We start from the raw sequence: 27,336 nt of genomic DNA on the forward strand, positions 1-27,336 counted from the left end.
GTGAAAAATACTTTTGTTATGAATTATCAGAAATATACAAATATAAGGTAGTATGAGTAAGTAGAGATGTAATTTCCAAACACATTATTCTTTTTGCATTTAAATAAATATCTAATTTCAAGAATAGGAATGGTATTTCTAACAGGATGGACAATTGCTCAAAGTTGAATCAGAAAGTAAGAGCTTTTTGTTACGCCAGATATTCAGAATTCACTACCATTTTACTACGTCAACATAAGAAGAAATGTGGCTGGACCACACATTTATAGCAAGGAAAATCCAAGTGAGTATGTGCGTGCGTGTGTGTGTGTGTGATGGCAGCAACAGAGGAAAAAGAAAATGGCTTTTTAAAATAGATTTTCTCAGAATATTTTAGTTAGAATAGATAGCCATAAGCTTTGATGAATACAGCCCATGAGAGGAGGAGGAGGATGGAAGAGGGAGCTAAACAAAACTGCAGAATTCTCAAAGTCTCTAATATCTGATACAGCCAAGCACTGGACTATTGTGGTTAATTAAATATTCTTGGTTTTTCCAGTGGTCATGTATGGATGTGAGAGTTGGACTGTGAAGAAGGCTGAGCGCCGAAGAATTGATGCGTTTGAACTGTGGTGTTGGAGAAGACTCTTGAGAGTCCCTTGGACTGCAAGGAGATCCAACCAGTCCATTCTGAAGGAGATCAACCCTGGGATTTCTTTGGAGGGAATGATGCTGAAGCTGAAACTCCAGTACTTTGGCCACCTCATGTGAAGAGTTGACTCATTGGGAAAGACTCTGATGCTGGGAGGGATTGGGGGCAGGAGGAGAAGGGGACGACCGAGGATGAGATAGCTGGATGGCATCATGGACTCGATGGACGTGAGTCTGAGTGAACTCCGGGCGTTGGTGATGGACAGGGAGGCCTGGTGTGCTGCGATTCATGGGGTCGCAAAGAGTCGGACACGACTGAGCGACTGAACTGAACTGAAATATTCTTGTTAATAGTGTTACAGTATATGTACCAATTGTAGATTACTCAGATTACTAACACTGAGAGAATTAGCATTTTCATGTGTTTAATGATAAGACTAGCAAGCATAACTTTATCTGGAAGATCTGGTTTTGAAACACGTTCAGGATATTCTCTTATGCCTTCATTGTCACGTGACACAGGCAGAAAAGCTCACTGACCAGTCAGACAGTGTCGTATGCAAGGCACCCATGAGAGTGAGGTTTCTGAAACGAGGACCTGAGAGAGGCCACCAAGCCTGAGCACACGTCTCATCTGAAGGTGCTTTCAGAGCCTTTTAGAGCTTCTCTTACTGCCATCTCTGTGATCATGAAAGAGTAAAATGATGCTATTTCTTTTAGTTTCTTATGATGGGGAAGGGAGACGCTTCCAACTCTAAAGCCTAAATTTTCTTTAAGGTAAAATAAAAAAGTCATGACTGCTTTCTGAATTAGTTACATGCTTGCCAAGTAAATAAGCTACCTCTTTGGTTCTTTAAAAGGACAGAGACAAGAGTCAACTTTTACTAAGATGTCGTGTCTTTAAAATCTTTTCTGATTCTTTTTATCTCCTTCACATAATTTTGGGATTAACATGTACATACTACTATATACAAAATCGATAATCAACAAGGATCTAATGTAGCACGGGGAATGCTACTCAATATTCTGTAATAAACTAAATGGGAAAAGAATCTGAAAAAGAAAAGATGTGTATGTGTAAAAGATGTCTGTATATGTATAACCAAATAATATTGCTGTACACCTGACGCTCATACAGTATTGTAAATCACAATGCTGTTGTGGTTTAGCCGCTAAGTCATGTCCGACTCTTTGTGACCCCATGGACTATATAGCCCACCAGGCTCCTCTGTCCATGGGATTTCCCAGCCAAGATTATTGGAGTGGGATTTCATTTTTCAGGGGATCTTCTTGACCCAGGGATCAAACCTGTGTCTTTGGCTGGGCAGGGGGATTCTTTACCACTGGGTCCTATACTCCAATACAAAAAAAAAAAAAAGCTATACAAATAATCATTTTGTTTGCTTATCTCTCTAAGTCAGTATGTTTTCCTTGACATAATTAGAACAGCTTACATGCTTCTGCTCCATTCTGAAATTATGAAGAAGGCTAATTTAATCTTGTTTTGCAATGAGGAAAATGTATATAGTGAAGGTAGCTAAAGAACCAATTAGCCCACTTGTTACCCCTGATCTATAGTTCAGGTTTTTATGTTTACCAACAGAGAAGTGACTCGAATCAAGAATTCTTGTTAACTGCTCATGTTATATAAAGAAAAAAAGCCCAACTATTCCATAAAAGCTACATGGCAACTGTCGAAGAGAAGACAAAAATCAAAATGACTGTGTTTTTTCCTTCTAAATGAGAGAAAAATTGAGTTTAAGTAACTAAACTGCCTCTACAGTACTGAAAACCTGAAATGTTTTCACGATTTTAATGACTTTCAATTTCTCATATTTTCTATTTTTCCCACCTAAAATGTCATTTAATTATTTGTAACTTATTCAGATAAAAGCATACTAACAGGCAGAAGTATGAACTGAAATCATTTTTATAGTTTTCTTTTTTGATAAATTTTTACTGTAAATTTTTATGATTTTAATGATAGTCCTTTTCTGATTTCAAAATTCTGTTCACCTCAACACCACCTCCACTTGGAAGTCTTCCCTGACAGTCTTAATTATGGAAATCTTCCTTTTTCTGGATATTTAGAGAACTTTGTGTGCACCTATTCTTTCTTTTTTTTTTGGCCGTTCAGTCCTGACTGGGGATTGAACTCATGCCCCCTGCACTGGAAGCGGCGTCTTAGCCACTGGACCCCCAGGGCAGTCCCTACACGTACCCATTCTTAAGAAAGGCATTTGTGGCTCTCTGCCTTGCATTTTGGCTATTACATATGTTTTCCTTCCTCCTACAGTGTTAGGCAGGACTGGTAAATAGGAATCCTCCCACTCACCGAGGCCAGCTGGCTCACATAGTTGCCTCGAGCAAAGGGAAAGGAAAGGCTCTGAGCCCCAGCTGTGCTCAGTGGAAAAGGGCAGCCTGGTCACCGTCACGTCTTCTGCTGGGGGTGGTGGCACCTAGGCCCGGCCTCACTGGCCCTGGCACCACTGAGACCTACATGGGTTTCCTTCTTGTTGCATGCACAAAGGTTAAATGAAGGGCCGCTCTATAAAAAGAGTGGAGGGTAGGGGGTGTCGTGATGGCCCATGTTGCCCTTTTCGAGTTATGCTCGTCCACAGGACTGTGACAGCCCCCTGGGAGAACGGCCGCAGGCGGAGGCTCTGCTGCCACTTTGCTGTGTGTGTCCCTCATTCTCAAGAGACCTTCCCACTGTCCTCTTCCTCTTACCAAGCCTGGGCGGTGTGTGTGTATGTGGAGGAGGGGACGGACGGGGCCCTGCCACTCAGGCAGCCACTCCGGAGAGACCCATGGCAGGAAGCGGCCTTTTAAGGAAGCAGCAACGGTGGGCATCCTTCCCCTCAGCCTGCCCCAGCACCACTGTGCTCCCCTCTCTGCACGGGGACTTGGCGCCCATCTCCAAAGCACGAGGCCTTTCCATTTATCTACCCAGCTTCAAGACACCTTCTTCCAGGAAGAGCTGGGGAAAAGCAGCAGTGAAGAGCGTTCCTTTGGGTTAGAATCCTATCCCTATTTAGCTCTTCCAGTCATCCACGCTGGCAGGCTGATGTTTAGCTTTGAGTGCTCAATGGTCGTCTCTAAGTGCAAACTTTACTCACTGGCCTCCCCCATGCTGTCTTCTTACCCTCCCTCACATCTGCAATGCCTGACTTTAAAACACTGAAGGGAGCTTACTTACTAGGAGAACTTAATATTACTCCTAGCATCAGTGCAAACCTGTATCACTTGATGTAAACAGAAGGTAACCCTAAAAACAGATAAAGAACTCGGAAAGGAAAAGTGTCTGCCAGGGCACTGCCCAGGCCACCCGACACGGCCTTCAAGCGGACCACATATTACACTCCGAGAGGCTTGGTCTAGAATGCTAGCAAGCGTTTTCTCGTTCCTGTGAGTGAGTGAGACTCTGGTTTTGAACCACTCTATTTTCTCCTGATTTGCTCATAACAGAGGTCAAATCTTTCTCCCCACTCTACCTAGTAAGAAAGATGTACTACAGTGTTTGGGGGAGGGGGAGGGAGCACCAAGTGTGTGAAAGGATGTATGAAGGACACTCTATGAATGGATACCAGAGCTATTCCCTCCCCAGATCTGTTGTGGCGGCAGAGTTCTAATATCTACTTTTGTCTGTAAGGTCCTAGGTGCAGAAAACGGAAAAAAGTCATCTGTTTTAATTTATCAAATAGCCACAAAACATTAAGCTTCAGAAAGTTCTGCCTAAGTTCAAGCAATTGCTTTTTCAAAGTTAATTTTCAAGTCATCTCCATTTACACCAATTTCAAATGAAGAAACTTATTGCCACAATGTTTTGTTCACTTTTCTGGCTCTGCAAGTCTGTGTGTCCAAATTGAAACCTGCACCTTTCAGGAGAAGCAAAGATCTGCTCTTTTGGTTACGTCCCCTAGGTCCTGTGTGTATACGCAAGTCTCGTGTTTTCTCCCAGACTGATTCCTGCATTGAAGCGGTTAAAAGTTAACAGCAATTGATGTGTTTACGGTACCTTGACAGAATGATTATGGAAATCTGTAACAATAATCTCATTATTGCTATTTACAGCTGCGAAATGGGGACCTGAAATAAAAATAAGAAAAAAATATGTGATAACCATAACAACGGAAATGATTACAACAACACAGTAGTCACAGAACTTCATGTATTAACTTAGTTATTTAAGAAAAAACAAAGAACTACAGACTCGGTTCTTAAAAGGTCATTCAGCCAGACCTCTGGCTTCAGATAACACAGATTCGATAGCATTCTACACTTGTGGCTGTCTACTCTGCTTTCGTCCAAATCAAGCTGACTGTTCCAGCAGCCCTCATGGAGTGGAATGAGCAGTAAGCATCAGAATTCCTTCTCCACACCACCATCTGAAAGTCACCTCTGCCAGCTTCCCCGACAGTCACACAGGGCCCTCAGCTCCCACCGAAGAGAGACATGGTCACTCTTGGGAGCACCGAGGGAAAAATATCCAGCATGTAATAATTTTTTTTCAAGTAGCTCAGAAACCCACACTTTATAATTTTGGGCGACATTCAGAATTTGGCAGAACTGGAGACAAAGCATAAAGAAAGATTATGCAAATTAATGTGAAACGCCGAAAGCATCCTCCTCAAAAGAAAGCAATCAACTGTTTTCAGCCTCTTCTTGCAGATGTAAAAAAAAAACACGAAATAAGCCTGTGACTGCAAAGTGGCACACCAAAGAGAAAAGTAAAAGAAACTGCCTTCCCTGTGTTGAGCAAATATTCTATACTCCTGGTCTCATATAATCACTTAGGTGAAAACTATTCTCATTCAGAAACTTTTAAATAAAGCAACAGTGAGGTGGAAACAGGAGGCTCTCCATGGTTCCTCAAACATTTTCATTTAAAAACGATTTTATTCAATGTTAATATCTGAAGATTAGACTTCTGAGTTGCCACCAGTAAAAGCCACACATGGGCTGCAGTAGCACTTACTGCGGGTAAAGTCACTGAGAAGCATCTAACCATGCTTTCGCTTATATTCCATCCCCAGTGTCTTTCCCAAAGCCGGCAAACACACTGGGGATGAGGCGTCTTCAACATGCTCCAACATCATGCAACTGTGAGCAGAAGAAGCATAAAAAAGGGGGTTTACATATTACCATCGAGTGTACCTGCAAACTGCCTGTCCCCATTGCCTCGGCTACCAAACCTGGTGACTATTTTCCCATTCGGCTGGAAGATGAAGACGCAGCACGCTTTGTTATCCACCACGATGATGTGCCCGTTGCGGTCCACAGACACTCCTTTGGGCCCCATCAACTTTCCTGATCCGATTTTCGTCTGTCGGAAACAAGTGCAGAAATGAAGGTGAAAGCGCGGCAGAGCATGAAGACGGATGAGGGTGTCAGCAGACGCTGACCTGGCTGTTCAAACAGGTGCGTGGCTACTCATGGGCCACAGTTATCTGTCCTGAAAATGGTCTTTCCCACTTCCATTATCTGTTACTGATATTTATATGCAATCATTTTTTTAAGGAATCAGCACCAAAAATGTTCTAGAATCCCCTTAACTGGAGTCACAATTCCTCTGTAAGGAGGCAGTTTGGTGGAGCAAGGGACCACTGGATTAGGAGTGGGAAGACCGTCTCACGCTTGTCACTCGCTTTGTGTCCATTTTGCTATAGCATTTGCCATAGCACGCATTAATTTTTTTCCTTACGTTTTAGATTCTTAAATATTATAAATGTCAAAAAGTGACCTTAATCACTTCCACTGCTACTTCTGGAATATGTATATAGTAAAATAAATTATTTAGTGTCGAGTACAGCACATATTAAGCAGTCTTTAAAAGGAAGCAGTCACTGTCTTTATTAAATATCATAATTAATATCTAAATGGCCAGGCATCTGCCATTGAACTAGAGCTCCACACAGGTGGGAATCATGTCTGTTTCATCCAGCACTGTGTACTCAGAGCCAAGCACATTTCCTGGTGCTTAACAAGTACTCAACAAATATTCACTCAATATATTAACTTGAAAAGTCTAGCATTATTGCAGGGTAATTCATGATGATTAAATGGTTCCAGTCTTTGTAGTATTTTTAAAAGGGATAAAAGCATTCGATTTCTATAAAACATATACCATACGCATTTAAGACCTTACTTTTCTGAGTGTAGTGTGTGTATCAATGCCTGTTTGTTGTAAGATGCCTGTCTTAAATCTTCACTTTAATACTTTGTTTCCTAGAGTGCTTATAAAGACGGGCTTTATTCATTTGCCCATTTATTTATAATTCCACAAGCGCTGACCAGCGCCCAGTGCGTGCCATGTGGTAGAGTGAGAAACAGCGCCTGCCCTCAACGACACCTCAGCTGCTGTGTCTACTGTGCTCTTTTGCACGTGCCTGGTGTCAAGGGTTAACTTTGGTAGGTTTGGGAGAATTCAAGGCCGTCTCAGAAGCCACGTGGAACAATACCCCAGTGATACAGGTCACACAGATAAGGGAGGAGAAGGCGCATCCGAGGTGAGGGAGCGCTGGGAAAGGACCTGGGAGGTGACAGGGAGGCAAGAACCACAGTCCTCGCTGGCACCAGGCTGGGAAATGTCAGCGGAAGCAGAGCTCTCTGTGCTTTAATGAAAACCTTCAGATACTGAAAAAGGCAAGGTACAGAACAGTACCCCACCTGTATTAAATATGTGTTTACATGCATATACATTCCTGGAAAAGAAACTAAGAAATCACATAGTGTCTATGTGATACAAAGTGGTATTAACGGTGGCAGGAAAAACACTTTTTCATTTTATTCTCTCCTCTGTAGACTTATTTGAAAAATCTATTTGCATACATTACATGTTAACTTAAAAACTTAAACTCTGAAAAACATTACATTTTCAAAGGTTCTGTTTTAGACCCCTTATTTTCCCTTTTTCTGTTAGTGCTATTCTGATAGGAATATAACATAAGCTTCGCATGTAACTTAAAGTTTGCTAGTAGCCACATCAAAAAGAAAAAAGAAACAGCGAAAATTCATTTTAATTATGTACTTATTTAACGTGATATACAGTAAGTCCCCTACATATGAACAGGTTCCATTCCAAGAGCGCATTCATATATCCAACAAAGTTAGCCGAGCTACCCAACTAATACAATCGGCCATATCGTACTGAAATAACATCGGATGTATTGTAATGGGTTGATAGTACTTTTCACACAAATAATACATTAAAAAAAATAAAGAAAACATTTCTAATCTTACAGTACAGTACCTTGAAAAGTATAGGAGTACTGTAAAGAGCTGGTGCTTCTTAGCAATACCGACTACATCACCATTGCTTTTATGCCTATTTCTGACATCCTGGGCTTGAAGTAAAGATACTGCACTATGGTACTCTATAAAGTACACAAAAGCACAACTTGCAGAGGCTGCGCACAGGCAACAGTGCACGCCAGACATGCTGGGAGCACACGTTCGCATCTTGGAAGTTTGCAACTTGAAGGTTCATACGTAGAGGACTCACTATATCCAGAAGTTACCATTTCAATAAGTAATCAATATAAAAATTATTAATGAACTGGTTTACATTCTTTGGGGGGGACTAAATCTTTGAAATCCAGTGTATATTTTACACTCACGGTACAACTCAATTCAGATCAGTCCCCTTTCAAGAACTCAGTATTCACAAGTGGCTTGTCGCTACTACATTGGACAGGTCGACTCTATACACTTCTAAAACCTCATTTATGCTGCGGCATCAGCTTTCACTGCCATGTGTAAGATTCTCAAATCCGTATCTTTAGCCATGGCTGATTTTATCTCAAACTCAACCAACGTCAAACCATTTAAAAAAACAAAAAGAGATTAAAAAAAAAAACACCCCAAACTAGCACCTCTGAATTTCCTAACTTCTTTTATGACACCACAGTTTGTCCAGTCACTTAGCATCATCACATTTTCAGAGCAAAGTTCATTCTGTCACCATTTGGAACCTCAGTTTCCTCATCTACAAAACGGCAGCGATGACATTTGCCTCCTGGGTCGTGCAGATTCTGGAGGATAAAGGAAAGTGTCAGATACACTCTCCCTCTCTCCCACTCTCCTCAGTTGATATTATATCTGACGGGCAGGATTGTCCTCTGTCCCCACAGATATGAAGATACGTGCAGAGAGAAATGGAGAGAGGGAGGCGGGGCTCCCCACAGTGGAGGCTGAGGCTCAGCACTGTGCTCCAAGTTGCTTCAGTCATGATCAGCTCAGACCCCATGGACTGCAGAGGAGCATGGGATTCTCCAGGCAAGAATACTGGAGTGGGTTGCCATGTAGGATTTTTCATTCTTGTATGTTTATAAATTACCGAGATTCGGTTCTGATCTCTTTAGAACAAACAGATATAGTTATTCAAAAAGGAAATACTGGCATTCTTACAAGGGAATCTGTTGGTTAATTCAATTCTGGTGTTTGCAATCTAGCTCAAAGACTAGACTATAACATAAGAGCTTGCAAAAAATTTATATACTTTCATGTCTGAATGGAAGTTATGGCAGTAGAGATCAAAGGTAAAAGAGGGAACTCAGATGATTAATAAGAACATCACCATTACCTAATACTATGAACAATGGTTGTTATTTGGAATGACTCAGTCACATAATACCTAGAGGATGATAATTAGGTAGCATAAAAACAGATAATAAGGGATAACAGCCATTCTATCATGCTGTAGTGAGAACTAGCGCATGTCTAAAAGAAAAAAATGCAAATGTTGAACCAAAACCTCTTTTTCCTTCCACTTCCCTTCATCACTCCCGATTAGCTGCACTAGATTCTCCCAAGTGAAATAAGAAATTTCTGACAATGTGTCCCCCATTTAAACAGAATACTAAGCAAAGATATTTTAGACCCTGGCTTCGGAAAAGTTAAACGAAAATATTTAACTCAAGAAATATGTCCTTAAATTGAAAGAAGAGATGAGGTATTTTAGAATACGGTGGCCAAGGGTCTCTTTATCTGTTCTGAGGTCACAAAAGGTTCCCAGATGGACTGGAAGATCTAAGTCAGGAGGGAAGATGGAAAGGAAAAACTTAAGAGGCAGAGAGGAATAAAATTAGGCCTAAGAAGTTGGTGAGTAAAACAAAGAAAAGGAGATAAGAAACTATATCCTTAGAACTATTGGGAATAAATACAGAGAAATCTACATGTGTGTTAAGAGTTTGTTTTCCTGAGCATCTGTTTAATTTTGCTGAATTCCACCAAAGAAGAAAATAAATATCTCTGTTTATGGTTGTGAGCATCACACTTGGATGAAATCTCATTAAAGTACAAAAGTTTTTCCACTTGATAACCTTTTAGTCTTTGGATTTTGATTAAAAAAAAAAAAAAAGAAAAAAGGAGTACGTTGCAGCAATACCATATCCATTCCCCCAGTCCTCTAGGGGGCATAAGTGTTCCTTCATGCTTATTCCAATTATTACCAACAGTCTTCCCACTATCAGAATCCAGTTCTTCCAAGAAGAAAGCCCCTATTACATACAGAATACTGAACCACTGAATGAGAAATGTTTGATACAGGAAGCCTTGCTTTCCTAAATATAAAACTACTGTTTCAAGTTATTTTAATATAATAGATATAAAATATTTCAGATATAAAACTTTCAATAATTATTTTAGGGTCAGTTTTTAAATTTGAAACAACAGGTCATGGTTTTGCTAGAGTATTAAACTAGAATAAATGGGTTATCTCCAAATTAGAAGGTATTTTCAAGAGGTCACCAAACGTGTTCATTCTAGTAAAGTTAAAGCTGTCATATTTGGGTAAGCCTTACCGCAAATACAACTATGAAAACAAGAGGAGGAAGTTAGAGACACAGCAAGACAGAACTTCCCAAGCATATTGCCATGATACGGTCATTAAATTAGCAGTGGAACAAAAAAATCAAGGACAATTGAAGATTGGTATGGAATATGGTGGAATTGGAGTTGATAGCTTTTTATTCTCCAAGTCTGAAAAAATGCTGCCCACGCAAAACAGAGGCTCCAACCTGAGGGTTAATAATTACATACCTTTTAAAAAGAAAACTGATGAGGTGACTATTGTGATCTAACAAACACACAAAGGAAAATATAAATTCTTCCAATAAGAGACTAAGTGAATTTCACCCATCTTTAGGATTTCAGAATAGATTATGAAGAGCATCATCCCCGTATAAGTCTGGACAAAGAAGGAATGAGCCCCAGGAGCCAGTATGAGGTCACGAAGCCAGAATCGTAACTGATCCAACAGACGGAATGCTTCGTTCGGACAGGCACTGGGAAAGAACACTTCTTGGATGCCTATTTCACACCAGGCACATATAAAACCCAGAAATAACATCTCATGTAATCCTTATCCAAATCCTGTATGTCAGATTTTTTTAAAATCCAAATTTGCAACAAGAGGCCATCAAGGCTTAAGAAAGTCATGTAATTTGCCAAAAGTCAGACAGTTAATAAGCCGCAGAACTGGTATTCCAATGAGTTACAGTTCATGTTGTCCACTGAGAGAGAAGCCTGGACCAGCAGGGGGCGGAACAGGGACAATACTGCACCTGGCCTTCAAAACACTGCTTGTGACAAACTGTTGCACAATCTTGGGAACAAACGTGGAAAATGGGTTGGATGATAATCTTTTTGGAGAAGAGATTTCTGTTGTCATCAAACAGCTCTCCATTCTTCAGTGACTTGCTAAAGAAACAGAGGATGATGGGAGTAACAACAAGTACACTGAATGATGGGTTCCCTCCAAGTTGTAGCTCAGCTCATATTTTCTCTTTGGAGACAGCCCCTGTTTTCTTTTCCTTTCAGTTCTTAAATTATGTACCATAACACTATGGTTCAAAATTGTACCAAACAATTTATGACTGCCTAAAGGCTGACATGTGTAGTCTTCTCTTCTGTTGTTGAAGAGGGTGTTTGCTATGACCAGTGTGTTCTCTTGGCAAAACTGTTAGCCTTTGCCCTGCTTCATTCTGTACTCCAAGGCCAAATTCGCCTGTTACTCCAGGTGTTTCTTGACTTCCTACTTTTGCATTCCAGTCCCTTATAATGAAAAAGACATCTTTTTTGGGTGTTAGTTCTAAATGGTCTTGTAGGCCTTCATAGAACCATTCCACTTCAGCTTCCACAATAATACAAGAGAAGACTCTACACATGGACATCACCAGATGGTCAATACCAAAATCAGACAGATTCTATTTTTTGCAGCCAAAGATGGAGAAGCTCTATACAGTTAGCAAAACAAGACCAGGAGCTGACTGTGGCTCACATCATGAACTCCTTATTGCCAAATTCAGACTTAAATTGAAGAAAGCAGGGAAAACCACTAGACCATTTGGGTATGACCTAAATCAAATCCCTTATGATTATACAGTGGAGGTGAGAAATAGATTTAAGGGACTAGATCTGATAGACAGAGTGCCTGATGAGCTATGGATGGAGGTTCATGACATTGTACAGGGGACAGGGATAAGACCATCCCCAAGAAAAAGAAATGCAAAAAAGCAAAATGGCTGTCTGAGGAGGCCATACAAACAGCTGGGAAAAGAAGAGAAGCAAAAGGCAAAGAAGAAAAGGAAAGATATACCCATTTGAATGCAGAGTTCCAAAGAAAAGCAAGGAGAGATAAGAAAGCTTTCCTCAGTGAGCAATGAAAATAGAGGAAAACAATAGAATGGAAAGACTAGAGATCTCTTCAAGAAAATTAGAGATACCAAGGGGACATTTCATACAATGATGGGCTCAATAAAGGACAGAAATGGTGGACCTAACAGAAGCAGAAGATATTAAGAGGAGTTGGCAAGAATACACAGAAGAACTGTACAAAAAGATCTTCACAACACAGATAATCACGATGGTGTGATCACTCACACTCACTGAGAACCAGACTTCCTGGAATGTGAAGTCAAGTGGGCCACAGGAAGCATCACTACGAAAAAAACTAGTGGAGGTGATGGAATTCCAGTTGAGCTATTTCAAATCCTGAAAGATGATGCTGTGAAAGTACTGCACTCAATATGTCAGCAAATTTGGAAAACTCAGCAGTGGCCATGGGACTGAAAAATGTCAGTTTTCATTCCAGTCCCTAAGACAGGCAATGGCAAAGAATGCTCAAACTACTGTACAACTGCACTCATCTCACACTCTAGCAAAGTAATGCTCAAAATTCTCCAAGCCAGGCTTCAACAATACATGAACCATGAACTTCCAGATGTTCAAGTTGGTTTTAGAAAAGGCAGAAGAACCAGAGATCAAATTGCCAACATCTGCTGGATCATTGAAAAGGTAAGAGAGTTCCAGAAAAACATCAATTTCTGCTTTATTGACTATGCCAAAGCCTTTGACTGTGTGGATCACAATAAACTATGGAAAATTCTGAAAGAGATGGGAATACCAGACCACCTGACCTGTCTCTTGAGAAATCTGCATGCAGGTCAGGAAGCAACAGTTAGAACTGGACATGGAACAACAGACTGGTTCCAAACAGGAAAAGGAGTACGTCAAGGCTGTATATTGTCACCCTGCTTATTTAACTTAAATGCAGAGTACATCATGAGAAACGCTGGGCTGGATGAAGCACAAGCTGGAATCAAGATTGCTGGGAGAAATATCAATAACCTCAGATATGTAGGTGACACCACCCTTATGGCAGAAAGTGAAGAAGAACTAAAGAGGCTATTGATGAAAGTGAAAGAGGAGAGTGAAAAAGTTGGCTTAAAACTCAACATTCAGAAAACTAAGATCATGGCATCTGGTCCCATCACTTCATGGGAAATAGATGGGGAAACAGGGGAAACAGTGTCAGACTTTATTTTGGGGACTCCCAAATCACAGCAGATGGTGACTGCAGCCATGAAATTAAAAGATGATTACTCCTTGGAAGGAAAGTTATGACCAACCTAGATAGCATATTAAAAAGCAGAGACATTACTTTGTCAACAAAGGTCTGTTTAGTCAAGGCTATGGTTTTTCCAGTAGTCATGTATGGATGTGAGAGTTGGACTATAAAGAAAGCTGAGCATGAAAGAATTGATGCTTATGAACTGTGGTGTTGGAGAAGACTCTTGAGAGTCCCTTGGACTGCAAGGAGATCCAACCAGTCCATCCTAAAGGAGATCAGTCCTGAGTGTTCATCAGAAGGACTGATGTTGAAGCTGAAACTCCAATACTTTGGCCACCTGATGTGAAGAACTGACTCACTGGAAAAGACCCTGATGTTGGGAATGATTGAAGGTGGGAGGAGAAGGGGATGACAGAGGATGAGATGGTTGGATGGCATCACCAACTCAATGGGCATGAGTTTGAGTAAGCTCCGGGAGTTGGTGATGGACAGGGAGGCCTGGCGTGCTGCAGTCCATGGGGTCACAAAGAGCTGGACACGACTGAGCAGCTGAACTGGACTGAAAGGCTGACATGAATTGTTTTCTATCATTTCCATGATCTGTCTGTTTTCCTCACAATGCTTGTATATTTTTAAAGGGTAGGGACAATGTATCATAATTCTGTTTCTCCTATATCGTTATCTATCACAGGCCTGAAGGAACTTCAGAAACGACAATCTATAGGCTAATTTGGGAAATATAAATTGCCTCAATAACCTTTTATAAAGATTGATGTTGTTTTGAATTGACATAAACCTGATGATCGTAAAAAAAAAGAAAAAAAAAAAAGAAGCACTACCCATGACATTTTTCACAGAACTAGAACAAATAATCCAAAACCTATATGGAACTATAAAAGACCCAGAATTGCCAAAGCAATCCTGAGGGAAAAAACAAAGCAGGAGGAATAACTCTCCCGAACTTTAGGCAACACTACAAAGCTACAGTAGTCAAAACAGTGGTACTGGTACAAAAGCAGACAGATGGATCAATGGAACAGAATAGCCAGCCCGGGAATAATACCATACACAAAGGGGATGGTGGTGGTTTAGTCGCTAAGTCCTTCCCAACTCTTGAGACCCCACACTATAGCCCACCAGGCTCCTCTGTCCGTGGGATTTCCCAGGCAAGAATACTGGAGTGGGCTGCCATTTCCTCCTTCAGGATCCTGACCCAGGGACTGAACCCACAGCTCCTGCACTGCAGACAGATTTTTTATTGCTGAGCCACCAGGGAATGGTGGCAAGAATATAAAATTGGAAAAAAAGACAGTCTCTTCAGGAAGTGGTGCTGGGAAAGTTAGACAGCTGCACATAAATCAATGAAGTTAAAACACATCCTCACACTATGCACAAAAATAAACTCAAAATGGCTTAAAGACTTAAACATAAGACCATAAAACTCCTAGAAGACAGCATAGGCAGAACATTCTCCAACATAAATTATACCGATGTTTTTCTTAGGTCAGTCCCCCAAGGCAACAGAAATAAAAACAAAAATAAATAAATGGGACCTAATCAACCTAGATAGCATATTCAAACGCAGAGACATTACTTTGCCAACAAAGGTCTGTCTAGTCAAGGCTATGGTTTTTCCAGTGGTCATGTATGGATGTGAGAGTTGGACTGTGAAGAAAGCTGAGCGCCGAAGAATTGATGCTTTTGAACTGTGGTGTTGGAGAAGACTCTTGAGAGTCCCTTGGACTGCTAGGAGATCCAACCAGTCCATTCTAAAGGAGATCAGTCCTGGGTGTTCTTTGGAAGGAATGATGCTAAGGCTGAAACTCTGGTACTTTGGCCACCTCATGCGAAGAGTTGGCTCATTGGAAAAGACTTTGATGCTGGGAGGGATTGGGGGCAGGAGGAGAAGGGGACGACAGAGGATGAGATGGCTGGATGGCATCACTGACTCGATGGACGTGAGTCTGAGTGAACTCGGGAAGTTGGTGATGGACAGGGAGGCCTGGCATGTTGCAATTCATGGGGTCGCAAAGAGTCAGCATGACTGAGCAACTGAACTGAACTGAACTTACAAACTGAATCAAACTTATAAGCTTCTGCACAGCAAAGGAAACCATAAAAAACACAGGTACACACGAATGAAAAGACAGTCTACAGAATGGGAGAAAATATTTGCAAATGAGGCAACTGACAAGGACTTAATCTCCAAAATATACAAACAGCTCATACAACTCAATGACCAAATAAAACCCAATTGAAAAACAGGCAGAAGATATTAACAGACATTTCTCCAAACAAGACATAGAGATGGCCAGTGGGTACATGAAAAGATGTTCAACATCATTAATAATTAGAGAAATGCAAGTCAAGACTACAACAAGGTACCACCTCACACCTGTCAGAGTGGCCATCATTAAGACGCCTACAAATAACAGATGCTGGAGAGGATGTGGAGAAAAGGGCCCCCTCCTTCGCTGCTGGTGCGAGTATAAACTGTACATCCACTATCGGGAACAGTATGGAGGGTCCTCAAAAAACTAAAAATAGAGCTACCACATGATCCAGTAATCACACTCCTGGGCACATAGCCAGGCAAATCTAGGCTTCAAAAAGATATACACAACCCTGCATTTGTGTGTGCGTGCTCAGTTGCTTCACATTTATCCGACTATTTGTGACCCCATGGACTGTAATCCACCAGGCTCCTCTGTCCATGGGATTTTCCCAGCAAGAATAGTGGAGTGGGCTGCCGTGCCCTCCTCCAGGGGATCTTCCTGACCCGGGGATCAAACCTGGGTCTCCTGCATCTCCTGCACTACAGGCAGACTCTTTACCACTGAACCACTGGAGAAGGCCACCCTAGGCTCATAGCAGCACTGTTTGCAAGAGCCAAGACATGGACACAACCTAAATATCCATGAAGAGATAAATGGATAAAGAAAAGGTGGTGCTAGTCAGTCATAAAAAGAATGAAATGATGCCATTTGCAGCAACATGGATGCAACCGGAGATGATCATACTAAATGAAGTCAGAAAGGGAAAGACAAACACCACACGATATCACTTATTTGTGGACTCTAAAATACGGCACAAATGAAGCTACCTACAAATCAGAAACAGACTCGTGAACACAGAGAACAGACTTGTGGTTGCCAAAGGGGAGAAGGACATTACATTTAGCTATTACATTTAGCACGAATACATGGAGTTAGAAGATGCAAACTATTACATTTAGCACGAATAAATGGAGTTAGAAGACGCAAACTATTACATTTAGCATGAATGCATGGAGTTAGAAGACACAAGCTATTACATTTACCATGAATAAATACATGGAGTTAGAAGACTCAAACTATTACATTTAACATGAATACACCACCAGGTCCTACTATATAGTACAGGGAACTATATCCAACCCCCTGGGATAAACTATAATGAAAAAGAGTATTTAAAAATAATGTAATTTTAAAAAGCAACTGAGTGAACTAACTGCTTTATAAAACACAGCCATATTTAGGATATACATGAGTAGATTTATGACAATATCACTGTGACTCTTGCTTCATTAAACTTAGACGTGACAAAGTCAAGATGTTCTGCATATGAAAAACTGTTGAACATTTTATTGGATCTGTGAGACTCCCCAGAATAGACAGTTTAATCTTGTATTTCTTATTCCGCCTCTCAACTGGTCAGTTGTAGTTAATCTTACCTTAAACTTGCCGTCTGATGAGAAGATGCTAACCCATTTATTATCATAATCAGCAATGATTATGTCCCCACTGGGATGCACAGCTACTCCTGTGGGACGCTGCAGCTGCCCAGGAGAGCGTCCTCGTATGCCGAAACGACTTTTGAACTGGCCATCATTGGAAAATATCTGAAAAACAAATTACATTCATTGCAATGGGAACTAGCACAGAAATCATCAGGGCAAAAGCAGGGAAGAATACTTGTCGTAAGGACTACAGGGCAGAACACGCAAGCCCTATTTGAAGTAAAGCCTACACACACAAGATAAGCTTCCCTTTCTTTTCTTGCATCATAGGCCTTAAGTTGGAGAAGGCGATGGCACCCCACTCCAGTACTCTTGCCTGGAAAATCACACAGATGGAGGAGCCTGGTAGGCTGCAGTCCATGGGGTCGCAAAGAGTCAGACACGAATGAGCGACTTCACTTTCATTTTTCACTTTCATGCATTGGAGAAGGAAATGGCAACCCACTGCAGTGTTCTTGCCTGGAGAATCCCAGGGTCGGGGGAGCCTGGTGGGCTGCCGTCTATGGGGCTGCACAGGGTCGGCCACGACTGAAGCGACTTAGCAGCAGCAGCAGGCCTTAAGCAGGAAACTGCACCTGTACCTATTTTATCAACGTAAGTTGTTAAAGGTATACAATTAGGAGCCATACCTGCACACACTGGTTGTTACTGTCAGCAATCAATATCTTCCCATTTGTAGATGCTGCTACCCCTTGAAGATTTGTGAATTCCCCTTTATTTCTTCCTTTGGTACCTAAAAGTAAATGACAAAACCACAGAAAATTAGGACTCTCCTTGGTGGTCCACTGGTTAAGACTCCGCGCTTCCACTGCAGGGGGCATGGGGTTGATCTCTGGCTGGGGGACTAAGATCCTATGCGACATGTGGAACAGCCAAAATAACAAGACAAACCAACAAACACCACAGAAGATTAAGCAAGAGTCAGATTCCTCAGTTATAGCAAGAGAATCATTCAGTCCTCTGTAAGTAGCCTGAGGATGCAATGGTTTTTAAATACACTTAAAAAAAAGAGGAACCCTTCCCACTGACCTAATCCATATTCTACTAAACTTGTCTTCCGGACCAATAAAGTTTTTGCAACAGCACATTATGGGGAGCAAATACCAATCTTTTCTTATTAAACTGTGGCTGCAGACTGATATGATTAAAATATATTTAGATTCCACAAAGACATGATTATAAAAACTAATATTTAGTGGCAGAGGGTCTTATTCTGGGGTCGTGCCAAAATTCCTTCTCCAAATCAGCATCTCTTAGAAACCTGGACACTTGACTTTCAACACTTTTAATGAATCACAAGGTCACAGGTGTTACAAAACCAGCAGGCTTATATTCAACCACCGGAGTTATCTACGAACTATTTTCAAAGACTCAGTGTCTCATTAAGCTTATCTCTCCTGTAAAAGATATCCTGACGTGCTTTCTAGATTAAATAACTAAGAAAGGCAAAAGAAAATTAATCAGTGTAAGTAACAGCCTCATCCTTCCTAGAGTTTTTCACCAAAGAGATGAAGTAAGAGGGAAAAAAAGCTTAAAGGTGTCTACGGTTAACAGATGTTTGTTTTTATTTCAAAAGAAGTATTTATAACTTATTTTAATAGGACCATGTAAATATCAACGGATGGAAATAAAAGGAACTTTGCTCAGAAATGACTGGGAAGGAGGTTTAAATTTTCACAGTTGGAGAGTGAGAGCTATGCCTCAGTTTTATAATTTCATTTACATTCAAAAGAGTAACTCGATATTTGTTTTTAGACATCAATGCAATTTCCCAGGAGAGCAAAAACAGGCTGCCAGTGGCCAATGTCAAGGCCCTATTGAGGGTGCTTAAGAACAGGGAGACTCTTCAGAAACTTGGCTTCTGCATTTAGGAAGTGAAACTGCGACAGAATTAAACTTAGAACAAAACCGAAGACAGAATCCCTGGGTGAATCATCCTATCAGCTGGTTCTTATCAAATCCACAAGACAGTTGTTTTATTGAAATCCTGGGCCCTAACACGATGACTCATGATCTCTGTCTCTTTTAAGAACATGAAATAAAAATCTGATCCTCAAAAGAATGTCTTGCACGCTGTAGGATAAACGGTTCTATTTAATTTCAGATGTTTCAGAAAAGACAATCTTTATACTTAATCTGCACAAGATCCCTTGAATATCAAGGTCCATGGGATCAGCTAATACTTTAAAAATGGTGTGTTGATACCTGTTTGGGTTGGGGGGAGGGGCAGGAAAAGAGGTGGTAGGCCCTTGAAACAGGTACGTGCCAACATGGTATTAGCTTTGGGGCATTCCTTCTGAAGTCTGAGTAACAGCTGATTAACAGGTACAGCAAAACGAAAGAACAGAGCAAAAGCAACAATTCTTCTAAAATGCTCAGTTTACACTTTTTAAAAGGCAGTGGGGGCAAGGCCAGGGTCTCGTGAGAATAAAAGCTTAATTTATCAAAAACATTGATAAACAAAAGCATGGAAGTTATTAGCAAGATAAGGAACTGAGGACCAAATGAAGAAACATAATAAAAAAGAGTCCTACCAGTGGACTGGAAAAGAAGTGACTGTAAAGAAAACCCAGGCTGTTGTGTAAAACTGGAAGTTTACCCATGGCCCAGAGGGCATGCAGGCAGAGGAAAGAAATATTGAAAACAGGACGGGAGTAAGAAGCACCTGGACAGAGGAGACGAGCACTGGTTTGCTGTTCTTAAACCTGCCTGTTGCCCTCTTTTATTTAACTTTTGGCTCATCCTGCTAACAATGTGTGTGAGTCTCTCAGTCCTGTCCGACTCTTTGCAACCCCCTGGACTATACTGTCCATGGAATTCTCTAGGCCAGAATACTGGAGTGGGTATACTTCCCTTCTCCAGGGGATCTTCCCAACCCAGGGATTGAACCCAGGATTGAACCCAGGTCTTCTGCATTGCAGGTGGATTCTTCACCAGCTCAAGCACAAGGGAAGCCCCATTCTGCTAAGACAAAGCCTATTCTATTCAGCGAAGGCTCTGCAGGCAGCAGCAGTTGAGGTTTGAAAGGAAGGAAAAAAAACAGAGACTAGTGCTTCAATAGATGTTCAGCGGTTCCTCTGTCAAAAAGATTTAATTGTCCTTCTGAAAAAATAGAGGTGATGCAGAAGGAGGGGAATACCTGAGCAAAAAAATATGGACACCTTTTTTTGCTCTGCAGAAATAAACACACATTTTTGAGGGTCCGTAGAAATGGGAAACAACTGTACGGGGGACGATAATTTTAAAATTCGGTCAGACATATAATTGGCCTCCGTATCAATATCGTTTGGAACAAGGGGAAAGAAGACTCTGCCAGTTTGAAATGGATGCGAGATGCTCCCGTACAGGCTCTGAGAGGAAAGCATCTACAATACAGAGGACCACACTGCAGAGGGAGGTCCTCCCACCCCCTCCACGCCCCAGGCTTATGAGCTGGCCCAGCCGTCACTCTCGGTCTCAAGTTAAGAGAGCCTGAGTCCGCTGCCCCACATGTCAGTAAAATCCCAGGGCTGGAGGCACATCTGTTAGATGGCTTATATATTTTTAAAAACATTAGATGGAACAGGCAATGCCATTTCCTGAGGATTAAAGGAAATCCAGCAACATACTTGAGGGACAACCCATGTTGACTAGTTTTACAAGGAAAATCTTAATGTTGAGTAATGATACACACAGAATTATTATGCTGAAATGCCCAAAGTCCAAGTGTTTTAAAAGTGTCTTGGGTCCAAAGTAAACAGAAATTCCAGAAGTTAGAAATAATCTGGAGTGGTGCATTCCTCTTCAGTATATTTAGTAAATACTATTTAGTCCATAGAAAAATTTCTAGCCTGCCAATAAATAAGGAAAACCAGTTCTTTCTTAACAAATGTAAGTGAAGCATAAAACATATATAGTCATCATAAAGTCTTTCCTTGTCTAATGGCTACATTTGGGCTAGTAAAATGAGTAATGTGAGTCTTTAAAGTAATTATAAACAATTTGGTAACAATTCCCTAAGATAATTATATTTGTTTTCCCCAGATTTTAAACTAGCCTATGAAGCACAGAATGACTTTTTATCAACTTCTTATCCATGCTCCTGCCCAGGCCTCTAGGAAGATTACAGAAGTAAGGTAATAAGTTCCTGGGCTGAAATAGGTGATCACAACCGCAAATTTCTTCCCACTCCCACTCCAACCTAGTAAGAAAATTAACGCTAAATAAACCTAGATACTTAGAATCGGATAATGCAAAAGGACAAAAAAGCCAGACACAGGTTTAACAAAGGATCTTCAACCAAGTAGGTGCTTAGCATACATTTGCTGAATGAATGGGTCTCTAAATGAATTATGAATGACTGAGCAAGTGACAACCCACATTACGTCATGGGAAAAGGAAGTGTTCAGTAATATTGACAGCACTTTCATATACATTCTCTGATGCACTCCCTGTAACAAGCCCGAGAGTCATCAGCAGGATAAACATTATCAATCCATTTTAAAGATGAGGAATTGAAGCTGGACATATCACAGAGTTAGCAAAGAGACACAGCAATGAATAAAACCTGGTTCTCCTAACCCTTTACAAAATACATATTTTTAATACATACATTGCTTCTCTCTAAATGGGTATCAGGTTTCTGAAGTGAGGACAATTATTCTTTGGGTTCACACGAGCCATGCTTGCTCCATAAAAATCTTTGAGGAAATTCTGCTTTAACTGGTTCACTGTCTCCCTCACTAAACTATGAGCTCCCTAGGGGAAGCCGCAACATCTGTCCTGTTCTCTGCTGCAGCTTACAATACAGCGCAGTGCCTGGTACTTGGTAAACAGCAGTGGCATCTTTCCACATGTGAAATGCAAGAGATGTTCCCAAGGATGAGTTTCTCAAGGAGTAGGTCAGGGTTCCTATAAAAACCTCAGATGCCAAATTAGCACACTCTCCTTCCTCAGAGATTTTAGAGAGGGAAGATGATGCCTTGCAGAAATGAGGCAGGGAAGAGGGGTATAAATTATCTTATCTTCCTGTAAAGCCTCTGAACTCATGCTAAGTGATTTTATACAGCCATCTGCTATCACAAGAAAGCACACTGTTCTAGAGTACAAATAAATGGTTCATTCACCACTTCCCAAGGACTCATTAAGGTATGGCGGATGAATTGCATAATTTGAAACAATTCATCTGTAATTCTTTCATTCCCTCCCACCTCTTCAGCTTCCCCTTTGTTCAATGCTTTTCTTAAACAGCTCACAAACCAGCTCATGGCTTTTAGTCAGCAAACGCTGACAGTGCAGGGAAAAACAATCTCTTGATGTTTTAAGGCTTTATCAACATATGCGCTAAGCCACTCCCCTCCACTCCTTCAGGTTTGTGTTGCAATTTAGCATTAGAGTAAGACAATAATTCACTCACTGTGGGCATATGTTACGTTTTCACGTGTGGGAGGTGTCAAGTATCTCAACTTTGGAAAACTGCAGAAGTTGACGGAGATTTCAGATGAAGAGGAACTGCTGTGCAATTAAAAAGGCAGGGGCCTCAGAGTCACAGGTGGCTTGGTTCCTTCTCGGGCTCTCCTGGGCCTCCATTCCTTCAAAGCTGAGAATGATTATATGTCGTTCTGGTAATTTGGTTCATGAGCTGTCGGGCTGGGGAGGAGCTCTGATTTCTACCACTAGCCCTTTCTACTGTGTAAGAGCTCCCCTTATGGTTGATATCAATGAATTCAGTAAAGAGGCAGAGACAAAATTAACATACAAAATTCAGTAGCGTTTCCACACACTAACAATGAATTTTCTGAAAAAGAAACAAAGAACTTGATTCCACTGACAATAGCATCAAAAACAATAAAGTACTTAAAAGCAAATTTAACTAAGGAGCTGAACGATTTCTTATCTGAAATCTACAAGATATTAATGAAAGAAATTGAAAAAGACACAAGGTGGAAAGATACTCCATATTCGTGGATTGGAAGAATTAATATTGTTAAAATGTCAATACTACCAAAAGACATCTACAGATTCAATCCAATCCCTATCAAGAGTCCAATGGTATTTTTTACAGATGTTGAAAAAACACTCCTAAAATTTATATGGAACCACAAAAGACCATGAATAGTCAAAGAAATTCTGAGGAAGAGGAACGAAACAGGAGGCCTCACATTCCCTGATTTCAAGCTATAATATAAAGTTATTGAAATCAAAACAGTATGGTACTGGCATTAAAAACCAATAGACCAGAACAGAATTGAGCCCAGAAAAAATACCCAAATATATACAGTCAACTAATATTTTGACAAAGGAGCCAAGAAAAGACAGTGGCTTCAACAAATGGTGCTAGGATAATTGAATAATCACATAAAAAAATGAAACTGGACCTCTGTCTTACATCATAGACAAAAGTTAACTAGAAAGGGATTAAAGATTTAAATATAAGTCCTGAAATCAGGTCTTATTTCTTCCTAGAAGAAAACACAGGAATAAAGCTCCCTGACACGAGCCTTGGTGAAGATTTTTTGGATAGGATACCTAAGGCATAAGAAAAGAATTCAAAAATAAACAAGCAGGACCATATCAAACTAAAAAGCTTTTGTTAGCGAGCAAAAGAAACCATCAGCAATGTGAAAAAACAAAAAATGGAATGGGAAAAAATATTTCAAACTAGGCATCTAATAAGGGGTTAATATCCAAAATATATAAAGAACTTACATAATTCAACAGCAAAAACCCAAATAACCCAATTAAAAACTGGGGGAAAGACCTGAATGGATATTTTTCCAAAGAACAGTCACAAAGGTCCCATGAAAAGAAGCTCAAGATCACTAGCTATCAGGGAAATGCAAATTAAAACCACAATAAGATGCCCCTCATGCCTGTTAAAATGGTCACCATCAAAAAGACAGATAAAATATGGTGGCATGCTCAACTAAAGATTCCTCATGCTGCAATGAAGACCTGGCCCAGCCAAACAAATTAAACGAACGGGGTGGCACGGGTGTGGATTACTGGTCCTCATGCACTCTTGGTAAACTGATAAGGCCACTACGGAAAAACTGGATAAAGGATCTCCGAAAAGTAAAAATAGAACTACCATACAATCCAGCTTTGCCACTTCTGGGTATGTTCCATGTCTGGTTGAATAGTGTGACTAGTATTCAGTCATAAAAGGGAGAAAATCCTTCCATTTGCGACAACATGGGCGGACCCTGAAGGCATTACGCTAACTCAAGAAAGTCAGTGAGACAAAGACAAATACTGTATGATCTCACTAACACGTGAAATCTGAAGCAAAACAAAACAGCACTTCCCTCCTGGTACAGCGGTAAGGATCCTCCTGCCAATACAGGGACACAGGTTCAATCCCCGGTCTGGGAAGATCCCCCACGCTGCTGGGCAACCAAGGCCGGGAGCCACAGCCCCCGAGCCCAGGCTCTGCAACTCCTGAGCCCACGCTCCTAGAGCCTGCGCTCTGCAACAAGGGAGACCACAGCAATGAGAAGCTTGTGACCACACCTAGGGAGTGGCCTCTGCTTGTCACGACTAGAGAAACCCCTTGAGCAGCAATGAAGACCCAGTGCAGCCAATCATAATAAATAAATACAATGAAAACAAAATGGAACTCACAAAAAGAGATCAGACTTGTGGTTACCAGAGGCAGGAGGGTAGGGGAGAGGCCACTGGAGATGAAGGAACTTCCCTGGTTGTGTGGTTGTGAAAGTGGGGCTGCTGGGGCTGGAACCAGGGCCATCCAGCCTCCCGCCCACAGCCTTGACCATTCACTCACATCCTGGATCACTGGAGTCAAGCAGCCGGAAGCTCACTTGGGTCCTAAAGTCCTGCCTGCTCCATCCTAAGGATGTTGCTGCTGCTGCTGCTAAGTCGCTTCAGTCGTGTCCGACTCTGTGCGACCCCAGAGACGGCAGCCCACCAGGCTCCTCCATCCATGGGATTCTCCAGACAAGAACACTGGAGTGGGTTGCCATTTCCTTCTCCAGTGCATGAAAGTGAAAAGTGAAAGTGAAGTCGCTCAGTCGTGTCCGACTCTTCGCGACCCCATGGACTGCAGCCCACCAGGCTCCTCCATCCATGGGATTTTCCAGGCAAGAGTGCTGGAGTGGGGTGCCATTGCCTTCTCCGCCAAGGATGTTAGGAATCTGCATTTCCTCTCCACTCGCCGCATCACTCAATCCTAGCGCTTGTAAGAGCTCACGTGACTGCTGCCCCCTGCCTCCCGGAGAATACTGCCGGTAGATCCCTAGGCGCTCTGGAAATCAGTATCACAGTAAGTCACCACATCACACTACACTGTTCAGCGCCCTCCGCTTCACCCACACCATGACGGGTCTCAACCCTCAGTGCGCAGAAGGGTTGTGGAGCCGGAGGCATGCAGATTCCTGGTCCCTTCCCCAGAGATTCTGATCCTGTACATGCAGCTTGGAATCCAGCAATTCTCATTTTTGCCAAGCACCCCAAGGAACTCAAGTGGTTTATGGGAAACACAGGTGTACAGATAAAAGTTTCTGCTTAGCAAGGAAACAGAACTTCTTTGCTCTCTTCACTCTATTTCATGCTTCAGGTAATGGAATCACTATGGTTCCTCGGACTACTCAGTGTCTGATCTTTTTCTCCTTCACCTAAATCTCCCCTTTCCTCTTCCTAACCGGCAGACTCTTTCTCCTTCGAAGCCGGCTTAGGCTTAGGTGTCATCTCTACAACCTTCCTTAACTCCCTGCTACCTGTCAGCGTCCCCATCCCGCCCGCCTCTGAAGGTGCTCCTTCTGAAGACACCACATCGTCATGTCTATCCCCTTCTAGACTGTGGTCTCCCCTAGGTCAGGCTCAGGATCTGATCCCTCTCTCTACATCGCCGCCCAGCCAAGTGTCGGGCACACAGCAGAGTCCCATTTAACTAGGGGCTGGATGACCAGGGACGAGAGGGAAAGTGTAAGTCAAAACTACCCTGGAAGACCTTTTCTATTATCCAGAAAGTGATAGTTCACTTTCACAAATACACACAGGTGTTCAGGTATGTACACAGCATATTCGTCATGTATCTGCTCTTACGTATCTGTTATAAGCTGAACTGTATGTATCTCTACAAAATTCATAAGCTAAAGTCCAGTCTCAACCTCCAGTACCTCAGAATGTAACTGCTTTTGGAGTTAAGATCTTTAGAGGTGATTAACTTAAAACAAGGACCTAATCCAATATGACTGGTGTCCTTATGAGAAGAGGGAGAAACACCAGGAGTGTGCGAGCACAGGGGGAACCTTCAGAGGGCAAAGCAGCGAGCAGGCGGAGAGGCCTCGAGCCCGCCGCCTCCTTGAGCCTGGGCTTTCAGCCTCCAGAACTGGGGGAAAATCAGTCTCCTCCGGTTTGTCACCCAGTCTGTGGTATTGTTATGGCGGCCCTAGCAAACTTAGACATCATCTTTACTTCATTAACAACCGTGGACTTAGTGGTATATGCCAGGGACTGTTCTAAGGGCCTCACAAATGTCTAAACATTTAAACACCAGTGAATCTCCAAGGGTGCGTGTCTCAATGGGTAGGAGGGGACAGGAGGGGATCCCCTTCCCCTGGGGCGGGGCTGGGCATTCAGAATATAACTGGGGAAAAAAAAACCCCTAAGAGATATGTCTCTTTCCTCAGGGGAGACTCACAGTGGAATGGCGACGACTGAAAATAATAACAATAGTAAAAGGACGGCCATCTTTAACTCAGCAGTTACTGCACACAGGCAAGTGCCAGCCCTGAGAATTCCTTCTTGTCTCACCCCTACGGCAACCTCAAGAATTAGGTAAGATTTCATTCCCTTTATTTTAGCGGAGGAAACTGGGTTAAGAAGGGAGAATCGGAATCAGGCCCAGATCTGGCCCTCTCTCCACTCTGCACACTGCCTGGGAAGCAGACCAGGGAACTTGGCTGGGGGAGGGGAGATTCCAAACGCAAGACTGAGTTTGCAGATCAATGGGGAGCAGCAAGGTCAATTGTTTTAGAAGAAAAGGCAGCAGGGAACATCTAACAGCCTCAATAACAGCTCATGCAAAAACAATGGCTGTGGATTATTTAGCTCTTCCAACATGCCAGGCATTAGG

The 27,336-nt window shown here is 41.9% G+C and overlaps 1 protein-coding gene across 1 annotated transcript in view; it reads right to left on the reverse strand.

Moving 5' to 3' along the window:
• The window catches only part of TRIM2 (tripartite motif containing 2), a 126,099-nt gene that overhangs the window by 5,610 nt on the left and 93,153 nt on the right, over window positions 1-27,336 (reverse strand). Inside the window, exons 7-10 of the mRNA XM_052654535.1 lie at window positions 17,891-17,994; window positions 17,196-17,363; window positions 5,788-5,956; window positions 4,649-4,719 (exon numbers count right to left, since the gene is read on the reverse strand). Of these exons, the coding sequence (XP_052510495.1) occupies window positions 4,649-4,719; window positions 5,788-5,956; window positions 17,196-17,363; window positions 17,891-17,994 (512 nt within the window). The remainder of the gene's footprint in view (window positions 1-4,648; window positions 4,720-5,787; window positions 5,957-17,195; window positions 17,364-17,890; window positions 17,995-27,336) is intronic.

This window comes from Budorcas taxicolor, chromosome 17 (genome assembly GCF_023091745.1).
Source record: "Budorcas taxicolor isolate Tak-1 chromosome 17, Takin1.1, whole genome shotgun sequence".
In the NCBI taxonomy this organism is placed as follows: Eukaryota; Metazoa; Chordata; class Mammalia; order Artiodactyla; family Bovidae; genus Budorcas; species Budorcas taxicolor.